The sequence below is a fragment of the Chrysemys picta genome, chromosome 6 (assembly GCF_011386835.1).
Source record: "Chrysemys picta bellii isolate R12L10 chromosome 6, ASM1138683v2, whole genome shotgun sequence".
NCBI lineage: Eukaryota > Metazoa > Chordata > Testudines > Emydidae > Chrysemys > Chrysemys picta.
Genome location: NC_088796.1, coordinates 91,088,568 through 91,102,133, shown reverse-complemented (window position 1 = coordinate 91,102,133; position 13,566 = coordinate 91,088,568). Strand labels below are relative to the sequence as shown.

General features: G+C 46.0%; 1 protein-coding gene across 1 annotated transcript; it reads right to left on the bottom strand.

Moving 5' to 3' along the window:
• Positions 1–1,005: 1,005 nt before the first annotated feature.
• On the bottom strand, positions 1,006–12,320 carry LOC101934695 (relaxin-3-like). The gene is made up of 2 exons (XM_005296916.4): positions 11,940–12,320; positions 1,006–1,706 (listed from the first exon to the last, which is right to left on the bottom strand). Exons 1-2 carry the CDS (start codon positions 12,175–12,177, stop codon positions 1,342–1,344), a joined length of 603 nt encoding a protein of 200 aa, XP_005296973.2. The 5' UTR covers positions 12,178–12,320; the 3' UTR covers positions 1,006–1,341.
• Positions 12,321–13,566: the final 1,246 nt, after the last annotated feature.

Here is a 13,566-nt window from a genome sequence, read left to right as displayed (position 1 = left end):
CTAATTGATGGGAATAACTACAAAATTTGAGGATGGAGGGAACGTAGGAGATATACTATTGATTTAGTGAAGCATTTGTTTAAATTATCAAATTTAATTGTTCAATGTACATGGATTGTTAACTAGCTGAAAGACTAAACAAACAGTCATCATAAATAGTCTTCAATAAGTGTAGTGCTACAGCAATTGGTGTTAGGTCTGGTACTTACAGTGGCAACTACTCACTGCCATTTTCACTAGTCTCGAAGTAGGAGGTTTATAACACTAATTTCAAAGTTACAATAAGTGAAGATGCATTGTAAATACCAGAATTCAGAGGGACCTCCAATGGTTACAAATATTAGAAGAAAGTAAGTTAGTATATCTGAAGAGGATAAAGAAAAAAATCTGGACACCACGACCATTAAGAGAAAAGTAACAGTGGAAGACAAATGAAACAGTAGTTAGTAATTCAACAGTACATCTGGAATATTGCACACAATTGAATACTGCAGTATTCTAGAAATGTAGATAAATTGGAAGGCGTTCACAGAATAAGTATAAATAGATTAAGGGTGCTAAATATCGAACAGCTTGGCTAAATAACAAGTGAGGAATAGATAACATCTCAAGGAATCTAGGTTTATCTTGTGTCAATTCTTCAACCAGAGATTAATTATTCAGGGCAGTACAGAGATATACAAGTAGGAAAGAAGTCAAAGGAAAGTTTAAGCTGAATGAGGAAAAATTTGTTTTAAAATGTGGTATTTAGGAAATAATTCTGTAATTGGACGGAGATGGTCTGAATGTTGTACTAGATCCTCTTACTAACTTCTGTTAGTGAGGCATAGAAGCCAGTTATACTTTACGGTCTTCCATTAAGTGGTGCAACAGCCAACTTGGTTTTATTTGAGTTTCAAGTTACAGCACACCCTTTCAGCTAGAATTGGTCAGTCTCAGCTCTTTAATGGATTCTCTAGGTATTGTTTCCAATGGAAGGGGAAAAACAACTCTATAGCATTTATATAGTGTAACATACTTTAATTACCATTGAGGTTTCTCCCTGAAGTGTTACAAAGAGGTGGTGTGAAAGTCATCTTATAATTTTAAAGACAAAGCCTTAAAACACAGAAAGTAAAGGTTTACTAACACAGAGCAAAGGTTACTGCAGCAAAACAAAGTTCTAATTACCATAAATGTGAGTTTTTAGAGAAAAAACAGTAACATATACAGCTGCTTGCAGACAAAATTGCCATGTTATTGAGACTGTTTTGCTCCCTACATGCAGTACTTGATCAGGCATCACTGCAACTAACATTGAGTTCATATGTCTAAAATAAATACAGAAACACAATTTTAATCTCAGCATAGTGTACTGATCTCAGCTTTGGTACAGCCCCATTTGCAGCACACTCCTGCCACCCCCATTGAGAAGTCTCGTTTTCTTCTAGGATACTTGGCCCAAGGAAAACTGTTTGACCCCATGGGATTGGCAAGCCCTGTTCCACCTCTGTTCTTCCAGGCACCATCCTCAACCTGGCGAACATATTCACTGAAGTCATCTGACATGGGTACGTACTCGTTATAATCATATAAACTAAACAAATCCTTCAATGTCAGCTGTCCAAGTGGTACACTGGCTCTCTGCAGCTGCTCCACTCCAGGACCTACGAATGACTGCAACTTCAAGTTCTCCAGTTCTTTGTTACTGGTGGCTTGAGCAGAATCTGTTAAAATAAAAATAAAGGGTTTTTTTTTTTTAATTCCAAAGTTATTAGGGGTAATTACAGTGTTCTTAAAGGCGGAAGGTCATGGTTAGAAGTTGCATCAAAATCATTCAGCTAATAATAAAGGAATCATTATTAAGGCTGCGAGTTTATCATGGAGATCACAGAAGTCACGGAATCCCCTGCTCAGGCAGCCCCTGGGCTAGTTGCACCGGCCACTACTGGGGCAGTCTCCAGCCACTGCTGCCCCACCCCAAGCAGCAGCAGGAGTTGGGGTGTGGGAGGGACCCAGGGGGTTGACACATGGAAGGGGGTGAGGGTTCTAGGCAGCACTTAGCTGCAGCGGGGGGGGGCTCCCCAGAAGCAGCAACATGTCCCTCCCTCAGCTCCTACCTCCACCCCTGGGCACTGCCCCGCAGCTCCCATTGGCAGCGGTTCCCGGCCAATGGGAGCTGCAGAGCTGGCAGCATGCGAAGCTAGGAGCTTATGGAGGGATATGTCACCGCTTCCAAGAAGCCGGATAGAGAGCTTGCCAGCCCCCCCTCCCTGCAGCACCCACGGTACCCCCTCCCCGCACAGCCATAACACTCCCAAGATTGTCAGGGGTATAGTACAAGTCATGCCGTGAATTTTTGTTTACTGCCCGTGACCTGTCCATGATTTTTACTAAAAATACCCGTGTCTAAAACGTAGCCTTAATCATTACCTAAACACAAGACAACAAGAACAGCACTCCCACTACTCTGGCTGATAGGGTTGTTTTTATTTAACTATTGTTTTAAACAGGCTAGTTTTGTAATAAACATGTCCTTAGCATAACTACAACAGTGTGGCTGCTGTAAGCGACACACTTAACAAGGCATCCTTTTTCCACAAGGACACCATGCAGTTTACATGCAGTTTTAGGTGGGAAGTCACCACCTGTGTGCTATTAATCTATAAAGAGTAATTAAGCAGCTATGAGATGCAGGCAATTTCCTAGCACAACAGTTCTCAAACTTTAGCCATCCAAGGACCCCCATTTTGATTTAAAAATTTTCATGGACCCCCAAACCCACCACTCAGCCCCAGGCCCCACCCTCACGTCACCCCTTCCCAAGTCCCCACCCCTGCCACACCTCTTCCTACTCCCACTGCACCCTTCCCCCTCCTCTTCCATGCCTCTTTCCACCCCATCCCCACTCCCCCCTCTCCCTCCCAGTGCCTCCTGCACACCACTAAACAGCTGTTCCCCAGCCTACAGAAAGCTCTGGGAGGGAGGGGGGGGAGTTTATCAGCTGGACTAGTGGCCCCAGACATGATTCCACCCTCTCCCCTGAGTGCTCCCCCCTCCTCCTAGCACCTCCTACATGCTGCTGAATAGCTGTTCCTTGGTGTGCACGAGGCGCTGAAACGGAGGGGGAAAGAGTTGAGTTGATCAGCAGGACCCACGGACCCCCTGGAGTACCCTCGTGGACCCCAGTTTGAGAAAAGCTATCCTAGGGATTGACTGGCTGAGAGAAGGTGATGGTCCACAGCTGTGCTCTTAACCCTATGCCTGGATCATCTATTATAGCAAAGTGTGTGTTGGGTAGTTAATTGGACTGTCTTGAACTTGCAACGCAAGTACAATACTTTGTATCCCCACAGAAGCACTGAGTCGTGGTTACAAGAATTTGTTGTACCAGAGTTTTTTTGCAACATCTGGGATGAGGTCTTTAACAATGGTCCAACTGAGTAGGTGCCCTCCGGAACACTTTTATGACCTACAGTAGTAGGTATCCTTCAGTCCTGAGAGGACCATGGGTATCCATCCGGAGAGGTAAAGAATTTACTTAGTTGGTTTTATGGCAGCCGCAGCTGTGGCTGAAGAGACCCATTTGAGAGAGACAATCTCTGCTGCATCGGTCACATTTAAAAGTGATGTTTCGACCCTTTGGGCTCTGCCTTCTGCAAGCTCTTTTCTCCTTTGCCAAGCTGGACGGCTTCCTCTCGTAACTCCGGAGACCTTTCTTACGCTCTTGTTTCCAAAGGCTGTGGTCTTGAGTGTGATCTTGCCGTTTGTCCACATCCATTTCTTCGAGCTCTCACTTGAACACATCCTTGAAACACAATTTTGGGCGTTCTTTGGGTATTTTTCCAGATGCTAATTCGCCATAGAGGATGTTCTTTGGGTTACGCCCATCATTCATTTGGCACACATGCCCAAGCCAGCAGAGGCATCTCTGTTTGAGGAGTGTTTGCATGCTGGGTATGCTGGCCTGCTTGAGCACCTCAGTGTTGTTGACTCTGTCCCTCGAAGAAATGCCCAAGATTTGATGAAGGCAACATATCTGAAAGCTGTTGAGCCTCTTTTCCTGATGAGAGTATAAGGTCCATGTCTCACTCCCATACAAAAGTGTGCTGATAACACATGCATGATAGAACACACAAAGATCTGTGTGTTCTAACAGTTTGTTGTTTTGACATACTCTCTTGCTCAGTCTATACCAGAGGTTCTCAAACTGGGGGGTTGGGACCCCTCAGAGGGTCACGAGGTTATTACATCGGGGAGGGGGAGGTCACGAGCTGTCAGCCTCCACCCCAATCCTCACTTTGCATCCAGCATTTATAATGGTGTTAAATTAAAAACACTTTTTAAAATATATTTATCAGGGGGTCGCACTCAGAGGCTTGCTATGTGAAAGGGGTCACCGGTACAAAAGTTTGAGAACCACCAGTCTAGACATTGTTGTGGCACCTTTTCCAGTGCAGATATTGAATTCCGGTTCAAGTGAAAGGCTGACTGTGATAGTGGACCCCAGGTATGTGAACTCATTCACCACTTCAAGTTTAGAGTTGTTGATCTTGATGGAGGGTGCTTCCTCAACTCCATAATGGCACATTGTTTGTCTTTTTTAGGCTTAGGGTAAGTCTTGGCAGGCTTTGGAAAAACTGTCCATAAGGTTTTGGAGATTAGCTTCTGTGTGGCTTGTCACTGCTGCATCATCAGCAAAGAGGCGGTGTCAAATAAGGGCCTCCTGAGCCTTGGTTTTAGTTCTGAGTCTTGCAAGATTGAACAGCTTTCTATCTGATCTTGTGTGCAAGTAGATTCCCTCAGTTGTGGAGAAGAATCCACAAGCATCCTATTTGCGTTTGTCCTCCAAATCCATTCCAAACTCATTTAGTTACTCAACATTCCCTAACTGCGCTAAGCAACATGGCAGGTGCTTTAGGAGACACAGAACATACTGATACATCTATGATTGTAAGGTGTGATGAGTATAAATGTCAAAATGACTATCAAACAATGTTGCTATGTAGAAGCACTATCCTAGAGGTTTGTAAGCTTCCTACTGTGTGGACCACCTTTTCAATTCTTATTGACTACTATTCTTGATTGCATGAACCACTGTCCCTTATTTGCAGACACTACCAGTTGCTTACATAAGGTAATGTTAGGAAAGTATTTATATGTTTTCAGCTAATGCTTTGGCTCTTCAATCTCTCCCTCCCATCTGCTCTGTTTCTCTCAACTGGAAAGAAGGAAGGCTAGCAGCTTAGTTACACACCAACTTTGTGCAGGCCACAATTTGGGAACTTCTGTGGGTGGCTAAAAGAACAAAGCAAGGCAACCACCTGTTTCATGCAATCTATCAATGAAAAGTTTTCCTCATGTAAGTGTAAGCACAGTCAGTTTGGGGATGTCACAAGCACAACCAACCTAGACTGTAAAACCCATTCCATGTGAAATCGCTATTTTCCCTTCCTTTGATGGTAGGCAAAATCCTTTTGTATTACAGTTTCTCTTATCTACTCTTGGGGCCCCAAATAACATTTTTCTTTAGAACTTCAGCAAAATCAATTCTGGCATTGAACTAGGAGCATGGCAGAAAAGTGCCCTTTGGGGAGGGGGGAGGGGTTAAAGATGCTGCTTTGCCTCAAATGAACAGAGTTGTTTTTAAACTTCATCCATGTCTTGAACTTAGTCCTCTGAAGACAAGTCATTTCAACAAAATTTGTTAATTTTTATTTAAACTTGTGAGTATTCCCAACCAGAACTGAGTGATATACAAAAAACTAAGTGTACTAGGTAAGAACTGGAGGGGTAGCCGTGTTAGTCTGAATCTGTAAAAGGCAACAGAGGGTCCTGTGGCACCTTTGAGACTAACAGAAGTATTGGGAGCATAAGCTTTCGTGGGTAAGAACCTCACTTCTTCAGATGCAAGAAGTGAGGTTCTTACCCACGAAAGCTTATGCTCCCAATACTTCTGTTAGTCTCAAAGGTGCCACAGGACCCTCTGTTGCCTAGGTAAGAACTGTCACCCCTGCTTTAGCCTCTTTCCATGGGGTAAACGGGATAGAGTGGTATTATGGGGCCCTAAAAGCTCAGTATCCCATCAACAGAGGATTTCCCCAGCACAGGGACTGCATAAGACAGACGTAAGTACCCCTTCCAAAGCCCTAGTGTAGGAAGCATGTCTGGGCTCTTCTAGGCAGTGCTGCAGCGAAGGGAGGCTGCCATAACTTAAACAAGCCCCTACAGCTAAGTAACATCAGAGCTGCTCCAGCCCCTGAAGCATCGCCAGGAGCAGGAAAGTACAAAAGTGGCTTAGTCACCTCAGCCTGCCCACTCCACTTCTCTAGGCTGAGGGTTCTGTATTGTACCTCTCAGAGGTGCAAAATAGAACCTTATCCCCCATACTTAACACACTACTTGGGGAAGCACCATACCTTTAGTTTCTCGTCAACTATAATGTCCTTCCAAGCCACTGATAATGGGCTGTTAATATGACTATTCTTCCTCAGAGGTTTTGGGAACCATGTAGAGTTTGTTAGCTTTTAAGGGTTGATCAAGACAAAAGCTCCTATGGCTGCCATGAAATTGAATGTCTCAAAGTCCACTGAACACTGAAGGATTAATGCTGTGAGCCCATGAGCACTCATGATGCAGTCTGTTCATCAAGATCAGTTCCATCTCAATCCCATTCAGAGACACTAATACTAGATGATAGTGCATCCATCCAAGTTTGGAGTGAGAAGGCATATTTTTGAGGCAAACCCTTATCTACCTAAATTTTTATCTTACAGGAGCTAGTGTGGCATGAATGCTGATGACTTGCTGTTGAAAGCATAGCTGTGCCTCTAGCTAAGAGAGAGGTCAAAGCAGGAGACTATGAGGAAAATAAAACAGTTATAGGTGTAAGGTTCCTAGATGGCCTTAGTACATGTACTGCTGTCACCTTTTTTAAAAAAAGTACCTTTTCCTTTGATTTGATCTGTTTCTGATGGATTATATTTCAGAACACAAGGATAAATCAAATTATCTGATTTTCCTGAGCCATCCAGCTATTACAAGAGTACATGTCCATTTCTACCCTGCTGCTCAGATAAATAGGAAAAACATATTGAGTACTTCAAATACAGCAGCATAAATTAGGTGCTTACTATCAAGAAGGAACTTTCAGATGCTTGAGGATTGCATTGACTGCCCTAAGTCTGTACAACTTTCTTACAAGGAACTGCTCTTATAGTTGCAAGCACACATTTGCAGAGCTGCTCTTTCACCCCAGTTTATTAGAAATTTCAGTATTTGCTTAAGCACTTGTTTTAATGATGCTGGTTATAGTTCAGAGTACGTAGGTGTCTTGAACTGATTTTTACAGTAACAGTTTAATGGCTAGTGTAAATAAAATATTCTTTAAGTTGCATTTCTCCAAAGGAAATCTTTTCGAGCTATAATTTTGTTATTCAATCAGTATTTACAATTAATCCCTTTTACATGACAATTTTCTTTAAAAAGATCTTTCAAAGTTAACCCAATAAATAGAAGAGCAAGTCTAGCCTCCTCCATCCATTTAAATACCTGTATATGATCTAGTGTATACAGTAATGGGGAGCTTATTAGTGTTGCAGAACATCTTTTTAACTTTGTGCTGTAAATATTGATCTATTTTGTATTATATATTTTGATAAAGGAATTTTACCTAAACAAAATATACAATCCTTAATCCATATAAGTGCTTGTCTACACAAATATTTAGTTTGCAGCAAGCTACGATGTAAATCTTCCCCCTACTAGCCTGCTATAAACTAAGTGTCCATGTGGACCCTGATGACTCTTTGAAATGAATGGCATCAGGGTCCACCTGGATAGTTAGTCCGTGGCAGATTCACACCCCAGCTTGCTGTGAACTAAATGTTCATGAAGACCAGCTCTAAGTAACCAAATAATATAGCATTCAAATTTGAGGAAGCTATCATACCTGGAATAGAAAAGATGAAATGAGTAACTATACAGGGACCAAGGTCCAGTTCCTCAAAAGGACTCAAGCACCTAGCTCCAAAATTTAGGCACCATTGAGATCCTCACAACGCCTGCTCAGGTGTCACCAATTCTGGAAGTGACTGTAAAAGTCCCCATGGTTTCTGCCTCTGGATAGGTGCACATCTCAATCTCATGCCTAAATCCCAGTGGGGTCCTTTGCCTATCTCACCTGCAGGGCCCAATCAGGTAAGTGTTCTCAAAGCAAACCTAACTCTACACACATAGTGGGGAGATCAGGGGCAAGCAGTGTAGATGTGCCTCACGCTTTAGTCCGGTGGTGAGGGCACTCACCACATCTCAGATGAGTACCCTCACCAATGGACTACTGAGCCATTCTTACTCTTTGGTCCAATATTTAATTATTTATACAAAATTAAATAGCTTCAATAGGAAAACTTGACAGAGCACCACAGCAGATTATTCCAGACCCCACTAGTCAGGGCACTCCCGTAAGAGGTGAGAAACCCCCATCCAAATCCCTCCTCTTCAGGGAGAATCAGGAACTATCACATCTGGGAGGGTGCCCTCACCACTGGGCTAAAGGTTATAAGGGAGTTGGCCTATTTCTCTCACCCTCCACCCCCAACCGTGTGTGTGTGGAGTTAGATGTGCACTGCCACTATCCTTGCGAGAAACAGATTAGGTGCCTGATATCAGAACAGGGTTTCTGGTTGCGGACCTTAAGTGCCTTCCTCTAGCTCAACCTTGGGCATCTAACGCCTTGAAAGAGGTGGTGCTTCAGACACACCCTACTCTTCAGCTCCCCACCACCACTCTGCTGGTTTTTGTGGATCCCATTCCCAGGTGTGAACCTCTTTCCATGCATTGTATACAGAACCTAGATGTCTAACTCCGGCAGGGCCGCCCAGAGGGAGGGACAAATGGGGCAATTTGCCCTGGGCCCCGCAGCGAACCGGGTCTTCGGCTGTGGGGGGCCCTTCAGTGCTGCCGAAGACGTGGAGCAACTGAAGGCCCCCCCTGCCACTGAAATGCCCCGCAAGCCCTGGCCCAGCAGCGGTCCGGGTCTTTGGCGGCATTTCAGCAATGTGGGGGCCCTTCAGTTGCTCCGGGTCTTCGGTGGTAGGGGGCCCTTCAGTGCTGCCGAAGACGCGGAGTGACTGAAGGGCCTCCCACCGCCAAAATGCCGCCGAAGACCCGGACCGCCGCCGGGTGAGTACAAGCGCCACAGCTCCCCCGCTTTGCCCCAGGCCCCCTGAATCCTCTGGGCAGCCTTGAACTCCGGGTCTGAGGATTCCACGGGGTAGCTAAGTGCCTAAAAAGTTAAGCATTGCAATATTCAGCCTTGCACCACACAAGTCCTTTTGTGGATTTACACCCAAGTTCTCTCACCACAAAACACAGTAACCCCTGTTGAAGTCCATAAGAGTTAATTACATCCTGCTGAATAAGAATGGGGCCAAATATAACTTGTTCTAGAATGTGCTACTGAAAGAAGGGATCACTTTCCAATTCTCAGCTCCACAAAGTAGTCTTCAAGTCTCTGAGTCTACTACTAGTTATCTCTCCCCACTCAACAGCCCTCCCAAAACAAGCAATTTCACCCTGTTACTCTTATACCTTTCACTTCAGTTAAGTCAGCAGTGTTACATTTTTTAGACAGAAAAAGGAACTTCTCTATTTGTGACATGCGGAATGCTGCAATAAGTGTGGGAAGACCCCAAGACAGTGGAGTAATGTTATTTGGTTTTTCAGCTCAGAAAGTGTATTTCATGCTCCAATAGGCACTTGGTAAAACCAGGCTGTCAGAATAATCAGTGGCCAAAGATAGCACACCCTGATTAGTACATCTGTGGCAAATATTATGGTAATAGGGTTTTTTTCATTGTTAAAACAATGCTTTAAATGTGGTTTATCAATTATGTGATATACATGTACAAACTTAGTATCAGAAACAAAGCCTTTGTGTATGCAGCAAACTGATGAATAGTTATGAACTATAACAGTTTTTCTGTATGCAGGACAATCTCTTAGCTGGATTAATAATCTAAAAGCTACATTGTAAACTCTTTAGGAGTAGGGACAGTCTTTGAGTTATGTTTCTGCAGTGCCTTGCACAATGGGATTTTGATCCATGTATGGGGGTTCTGGGTACTGCTATAATACAATAAAATAAAAAAAACAGGAAATAATGTGACTACAGAGACATGGCCATTAATGTGTACTTCATTCAACAGTTAGTTGTTAAAACTCCTAAACACTAACAATAAATTCAGTACAGGTTGACTAATCCAGAAGTCTTAGGAAGTGCTTTAGAATCAGTTGTTATTTCTGACTTCTGATTACACAATAGGAATCATTTTAACATGTCTTAAAGATTAAACACTTCCACTGTTGTTCACGCAAATACACCTTTTATGACACAGGTTCTCAAAATTTTTTGGTGGCCTCAGAGTGCGGCCATCAACTATTGCTGATGGCGCCTCTGACAATTTTCCCTAAAATACTTAACGTTAGGAAAAACAAATAAATATGCATATATACATGTCCAAATCATTGTAATCTACCTATCTAGATTTTTTTTTGCAGGCTCAATAATAAAAATAATGTACAGTTGTCTCTTCTTTATTGTACCTAAACAGCATAGAAACATAAATAAGGTGCTTTGAATGTTCTTTTCTCTTTTCCCTTTTTTAAGACTTGCTATCTCCTCTGTGTGCTGTGAAAGGTGATACTAACAAACGTACAAATATCACTTTCCACTGCAGATTAACTCAGCCCTGGCAAGCCTGGGGACAAATTAAGCCCTGGATGGGGAGGTGGGTACAGAGGCACTAGGGGCGATGGGGCACTGAAGGAGGTGGCAGAGGGCCAGAAGTGATGGGGGGAGGGAGCTTGGGCCTAGAGCGTGTCACTATGCAGTCAGGGAACTGAGCCTGAAGTCCCATGCCAGGGGACAGGGCCCAGGGACAGAGCCTAGAGCCCCGTTGCTGGAACCTGCCACCAAAGGGCTGAAGCCTGACCCCACTGCCCTCGGAAAGGCAGAAACTAGGTCAACAGAAGAATTCTGTCAGCATAGCAGTGTCCATAGCAGGGCTAAGATAGGCTTCACTACATCCCGTGAGGGTGTGAATTTTTTGCCCTTTTGAGCAACAGAGCTAGGTCAACCTAAGTTGTAGGTGTACAGCAGCCCTTTGTTTCCCCAGGGTGTTGCTTGAAAGTCAGCCAACCTTCTTGGGCAGAAAGATCAGTTCTCTCTGCCCTTGCCTACGAGTAGCAGCGAAACTTATTGAGAACCGTGCCACTTTCGCCGGTGGCCGGAGCCTAGCTGTTAAATGGACTAACAAGGTATCTCTCCCTCTTAGGTACTTGTATGGCGTCCATTAGGGTAGCACCTGAGCACACGCGGATGTTAATGACGTTACCCCGGGGCAGCCCCGTGCGCGAATGGCCGCAGTTAAGGGAGCGGGAACCGAGGCGCACAGGGACTCGCCGAGGTCCCGCACGAAGGCTGCGCGGGAGCAGGGACTGCCACGGCCCAGGTTAGTGTCTTAACCTTCGTCGCGCGTACGGGTCGGGTTCCGCTGGTCCCCGGGCCAAGGGGCGCAGCAGGAGCACCAGGCTCCCCCAGAACGAGGGACAGAGACATCGTCCGTAGCCGGGCAGAGGAAAAGGGGGGAAGGGCGCCGACGTAGTTTCTCGCTTTCAAAAGCCTGAAAAGCCGAGATAGCGCCTAACTCTGCCCCGTCCAATCAGCAGCCCCCGCCCAGCCCCAGCCGGACGATGGACACCTCGCCACCACCACGACGGACGCCAGCCCGGTCCGCTCACCCACCTCGAGCCGGGCTCCAGGGGGAGCGGGTCCCAGCGCAGTGCCCCGCTCGTGCCAGCCCCTCCGTTTGCAGCCGGACGGGGGCGACAGGGGGCGCACGCCGTCCTCCCCCGCCCCGGCACTGCCCGGTCCAGCCCCCGCGCTCCCGGTCACTCACCAGCGCCAGGCAGCGGCTCCCCCGCCTGCAGGGCCAATCGCTTCCAGCGGGACCCGCCGCAGGTGAAGATCACGGCGCGGATGAACTCCCGGCCGCACAGCTTCACCCCGTACTCGCCGCCCGGCCCGCCCCGGGGCACCGCTGCTGCATCGGGGGCGCTCTGCGCGCCCAGCTCCGCCGGCAGCCCCGCTAACAGCAGCCCCGCGCACAGCACCCGCAGCCTCAGCGTCAGCCCCATCCCTCCCTAACACCCGCCTGCTAGACGGTTACACACCGCTTCGCCGCGCGCCTTGCTCAGCCCCGGCCCTCGTGCTGCGCGCCCGGCACTCGCTGACTCCCGCCTTATATACAGTGCCGAGCGCGGCAGGCGCCGAGTCACCCACGAGCACAGCCCAGCTCCGGGGGCGAGGGGGGGCACAGCTCGGCTAGCCACCGCCTCCCTCTGCCTGGCCGCACTGAGTTATTGGCTTGCGCTACGTGCCCGTCGCTCCCATAATAACCCCACACCCACACTGGAGCCCCCTCCCTCCCGCCTTTGCAAAGCAGCCCTAACGGAGCAGCGCTAGCACAAGCCGCTGTCCCGCCAGACCCTCGCCTTTGCGCAGCTACGTCCTTTGAGATGCGTGTAGTAGGGGGCGCCCTGCTGTCCCCCTCGCCCGTAGTGCTAGTGCTACTGCTGGACCATGTTGCATCAACCAGAATTGCGTCTTGGAGCGCCTACCGCATTGGAGCACTCTGCTCCTCCACCTCAGCCACCTTGCTGTGGCTGTAAAACTACCCCCTGCTCTTCTGAGTGTGATTGAATATAGTGTACACGGGCAGCAAGGGAATGAATGTATCACACTGGTAAAGGTAGTGGGGTAGAGCGATAAAGAGCACAAGGGCCTGAGCTGATAGTAACTTGACATTGATAGGTTTCAGAGTAGCAGCCGTGTTAGTCTGTATCCGCAAAAAAAACAGGAGTTCTTGTGGCATCTTAGAGACTAACAAATTTATTAGAGCATAAGCTGTAACCCCAAGTGAGCTGTAGCCCACGAAAGCTTATGCTCTAATAAATTTGTTAGTCTCTAAGGTGCCACAAGTACTCCTGTTTTTTTTGACATTGATAAACACCGAGTACCAGTGAGGTTAAAACAATACCCTCTTCCTGCGCAGCATGTTCCTTTCAGTCACATTGCCCTATAGTTACTTTTGCATCATCCACAACCACCACTGAATACAGGCATATCTTGAATAGTGCGTTGTAAAGAAGCATTGCTATATAAATCGTGTAACTTTAAATCAACTTTTATACAGCAAGCATAACCAACACTCTTTCAATAATTTGCCATTAATTTCATTCTAGCTGGAGGCAAAGTCACATAAGTTGTTAATCACAGGCAGGAAAGCTGTTCAAAACAAATCTATACACAAGAAAAGTAGCTAAAATAGTTGTATTGCAAGTTAACAAATTAGAGTAATATATTTTTTGTGTTCAAGTATTTGTAATAGAATTATATAGGCAATAGCAAAGAAGCAAAATTATGTTTATTCATGAGAAATGTAAGATAGTGGTAGAGATGTTACTGGTATAGTCAGTATGTTGTTCCAGTATAAGTAATTCTTTTTAGAAGTTACTCTCATGCTT